We start from the raw sequence: 3,157 nt of genomic DNA, 5'->3' as shown, positions 1-3,157 counted from the left end.
TACAGTTTAGGATTGTAAAAAACTCTTACTTATTACGGCAGAAAAAAAAACTTCACTACCCTTGTTGTATCATAGCAATACTGTGAGCCATAGTACTACTAGTAGCTCCTAGAATATCAGTTTGACTCTTCAAAGCAGCATTTTATTTTGGAAAATGTCATAGTAGTACTCCTACACCCTTTTTCCCATTTTATTTATTTTTGATAAACAACCACCATGCACACCTAGCTTGTTATATTTCCTTTTCCTCATCATCTTCTCTCCCCCTCTCAGTTTCTCTCTCTCACACACACACAGCTCTCTCTCTCTCTCTCCTCCTCTCCCTCTCTCAAATACTCCCCATGCCCATCGCCGTCCTCCTTTGAAGAAGCCAATGGCCAGCAATGGCATGGCGTCCTCTCCCTCCGCCTTCTTCCCTCCGAATTTCCTCCTCCACATGCAGCAAGCACCGCCGCAGCATGACCCCTCCCAAGAACACCACCAGCAGCAGCACCACCACCACCACCATGAGCACCACCTCCCTCCCCCCCATCCCCAGCACAACCCCTTCCTCCCCTCCCCCCAATGCCCCTCCCTCCAGGACTTCCGCGGCGGTAGGCACACCCATAACTTCATGCCTTGTCAGTTAATTCGCCACCCTCGCACGGATCGTGCACGCAATGCGCCGGTAAACCGAGCCGATCCAGGTCTTTGCTAACATGCTGTACGTACGTGTGCTGCAGGTCTGTCGCCAATGCTGGGGAAGCGCCCGGCGATGTACGGGGGCGGCGGCGACGGGGGCTGCGGCGGCGACGAGGTGACGGGCGGCGGCGGCGGCGGGGGCGCGAACGAGGAGGAGACGTCGGACGACGGGTCGCAGCTGGGCGGCGAGAAGAAGCGGCGGCTGAACGTGGAGCAGGTGCGGACGCTGGAGAAGAACTTCGAGGTGGCCAACAAGCTGGAGCCGGAGCGCAAGATGCAGCTGGCCCGCGCGCTGGGGCTGCAGCCCCGGCAGGTGGCCATCTGGTTCCAGAACCGCCGCGCCCGGTGGAAGACAAAGCAGCTGGAGAAGGACTACGACGTGCTCAAGCGCCAGTTCGACGCCGTCAAGGCCGAGAACGACGCCCTCCTCTCCCACAACAAGAAGCTCCAGTCCGAGGTACTCCTACACATCTACCAGTACCTACCCACTGTAGTAGACCACAATGCAAATTAGTGTGAGTAGCTCCGGCAGTCAATTCAGTCCGGCGACGGCAAGCATGCATCTGGGCGGCCGGCCACGGCAGTAGAGCAGCACGCCGCTGGCCTAGATCTGCGCGCGCGGGTGACGATCTGGGGCGCCCGCCGTTCGGTTGCGCTTTCTCGGGGCGGCCTCCCCGGCTCAATGATTGGTTGGTGATGTCCGGCTCGGATCCATGTGGGTTTCAGTGCTTGCAGAAAGGTTGTTGGAAGCGGCGCCCATGCCCACGCCTTTCCATCTACACCTGCGAAATCGTCATCGTTGAGCTGAGCAGGCACAGTAGCTTTTCGGAAAGGCCCAGCAGAATATGGCAGCGTCCGCAGCAGGTAGATGCTCGTGCCCATGCTGCGCCGAGTCCTTTGAGGAGGATCCATCGATCCATCGATCGATTGCAGTGGAGTCAATGGCTTCATCATTCCGGTCGTGGCATCTCTGTGATGCCTGCCATGGTCGCAGGGACGTACTCCCCCGCGGCATGTGTGCCTTTTCACCGCGATCAGATTTGCAATTATGTGTGGGCCGCCCCGGAAACACCATTAGTGCCCGTATGATTAGGTGCGCATGTGCAGGTCAGCAAGTGTAGCTTAGCTTGCTTTCTCCTTGTTGCTAGTAGTACTAGCATTCAGGCAGATACAGATGCATGATTCAGATTCACTGCTGAACTTCTGCATGAACTACCAATGCGAAATTCTAGGTACCTGCCATGCTTGCATTGCGTACCGGTACAAGCTAGCTAAACCAAGATGGATTCGATTGTTGAATGCTGATGTATACTGATGTATATATGGTGATGAATGCAGATACTGGGACTGAAGGGCTGCAGGGAGGCGGCGTCGGAGTTGATCAACCTCAACAAGGAGACGGAGGCGTCCTGCAGCAACCGCAGCGAGAACAGCTCCGAGATCAACCTCGACATCTCGCGCACGCCGCCGTCCGACGGCCCCATGGACGCTCCGCCGTCGCACCAGCAGGGGGGCGGCAGCGGCGGGGGAATGATCCCCTTCTACCCCTCCGTCGCACGCCCATCCGCCGGCGTCGACATCGACCATCTCCTCCACGCCTCCGTCCCCAAGATGGAGCACCACCACGGCGGCCCCGACACGGCCAGCTTCGGCAACCTCCTCTGCGGCGTCGACGAGCCGCCGCCGTTCTGGCCGTGGGCGGACCACCAGCAGTTCAACTGATCGTCCGGCCCGTCGGCCGGCACGATACATATCTTCGTTGCAGTCAATGACGTCTGCTTTGCTTGCATGGTCAGCAATGAGCGTGCATAAATATTCGATGCGTTTGGATTCTTGATGAGGACGTACGTGCGTACGGTGGAGACGGTTGTACATGCATGTTTGATGAGAGGGGGGTTCAGTTCATCCATGAGGTGCCTACTGAAGACGATGGTGATGCGATTTGAGTCATGGTCATGGATCGATCGAGTTGATGATGAATAGTGGGTGGGGGTACTTGTAGGGGAATAAGTCCGGTGTGTGTGAAGCGTGTCTAGGTAGATTTTGGAGTTGAATAGTACCTACCTTTGGTATTCTTATTATTTTTCTTGTTTTTTTCCCTCTCTTTTTTGTTCCCATACATAAATTTGTGAATTGTGAGGCGGTGTGTTCATCCGTTGTTGTATAGGTTAATGGTGCATTTGGTGCTTATTCCCCCTATTTATATATGGATTATGTGAAGACTGTGACATACTTAGTGTGGTTGCGTCACTTGCCCGAGAGGCCGAGGTTAACATATTCCTTGTGTAAAAAATGCTTACTATTGTCCATAGTTCAACATTTTATCTTATGAACATCTACACAGCAATACATTTTTCCAAAGGACTACATGTGATTGAAATTTTCAGAAAATTCAGCTACTTTGTGCCCCACCATTGAACATTTGCACAAGTTTTTCGGAAATGCAAAATTTTCTAAACAAGTTTAAAACTAGAAA

The 3,157-nt window shown here is 54.1% G+C and overlaps 1 protein-coding gene across 2 annotated transcripts; it reads left to right on the top strand.

Annotated features, from left to right (window-relative positions):
- The first annotated feature begins 254 nt into the window (after positions 1-254).
- On the top strand, positions 255-2,901 carry ATHB13 (Homeobox-leucine zipper protein family). 2 transcript variants are annotated; one of them, XM_048716444.2, is made up of 3 exons: positions 255-620; positions 723-1,138; positions 2,020-2,901. In XM_048716444.2, exons 1-3 carry the CDS (start codon positions 374-376, stop codon positions 2,401-2,403), a joined length of 1,047 nt encoding a protein of 348 aa, XP_048572401.2. In that variant the 5' UTR covers positions 255-373; the 3' UTR covers positions 2,404-2,901. The 2 variants fall into 2 exon arrangements, with proteins under 2 accessions (XP_048572401.2, XP_048572403.2); XM_048716446.2 differs by having other exon boundaries at positions 257-593.
- The last annotated feature ends 256 nt before the right edge of the window (positions 2,902-3,157 follow it).

The sequence above is a fragment of the Triticum urartu genome, chromosome 4A (assembly GCF_056163025.1).
Source record: "Triticum urartu cultivar PI428250 chromosome 4A, HENAU_Tu73, whole genome shotgun sequence".
Classification (NCBI taxonomy): domain Eukaryota; kingdom Viridiplantae; phylum Streptophyta; class Magnoliopsida; order Poales; family Poaceae; genus Triticum; species Triticum urartu.
Note: the sequence above shows the minus strand (reverse complement) of the source record. Positions and strands in the feature narration are given on the sequence as shown.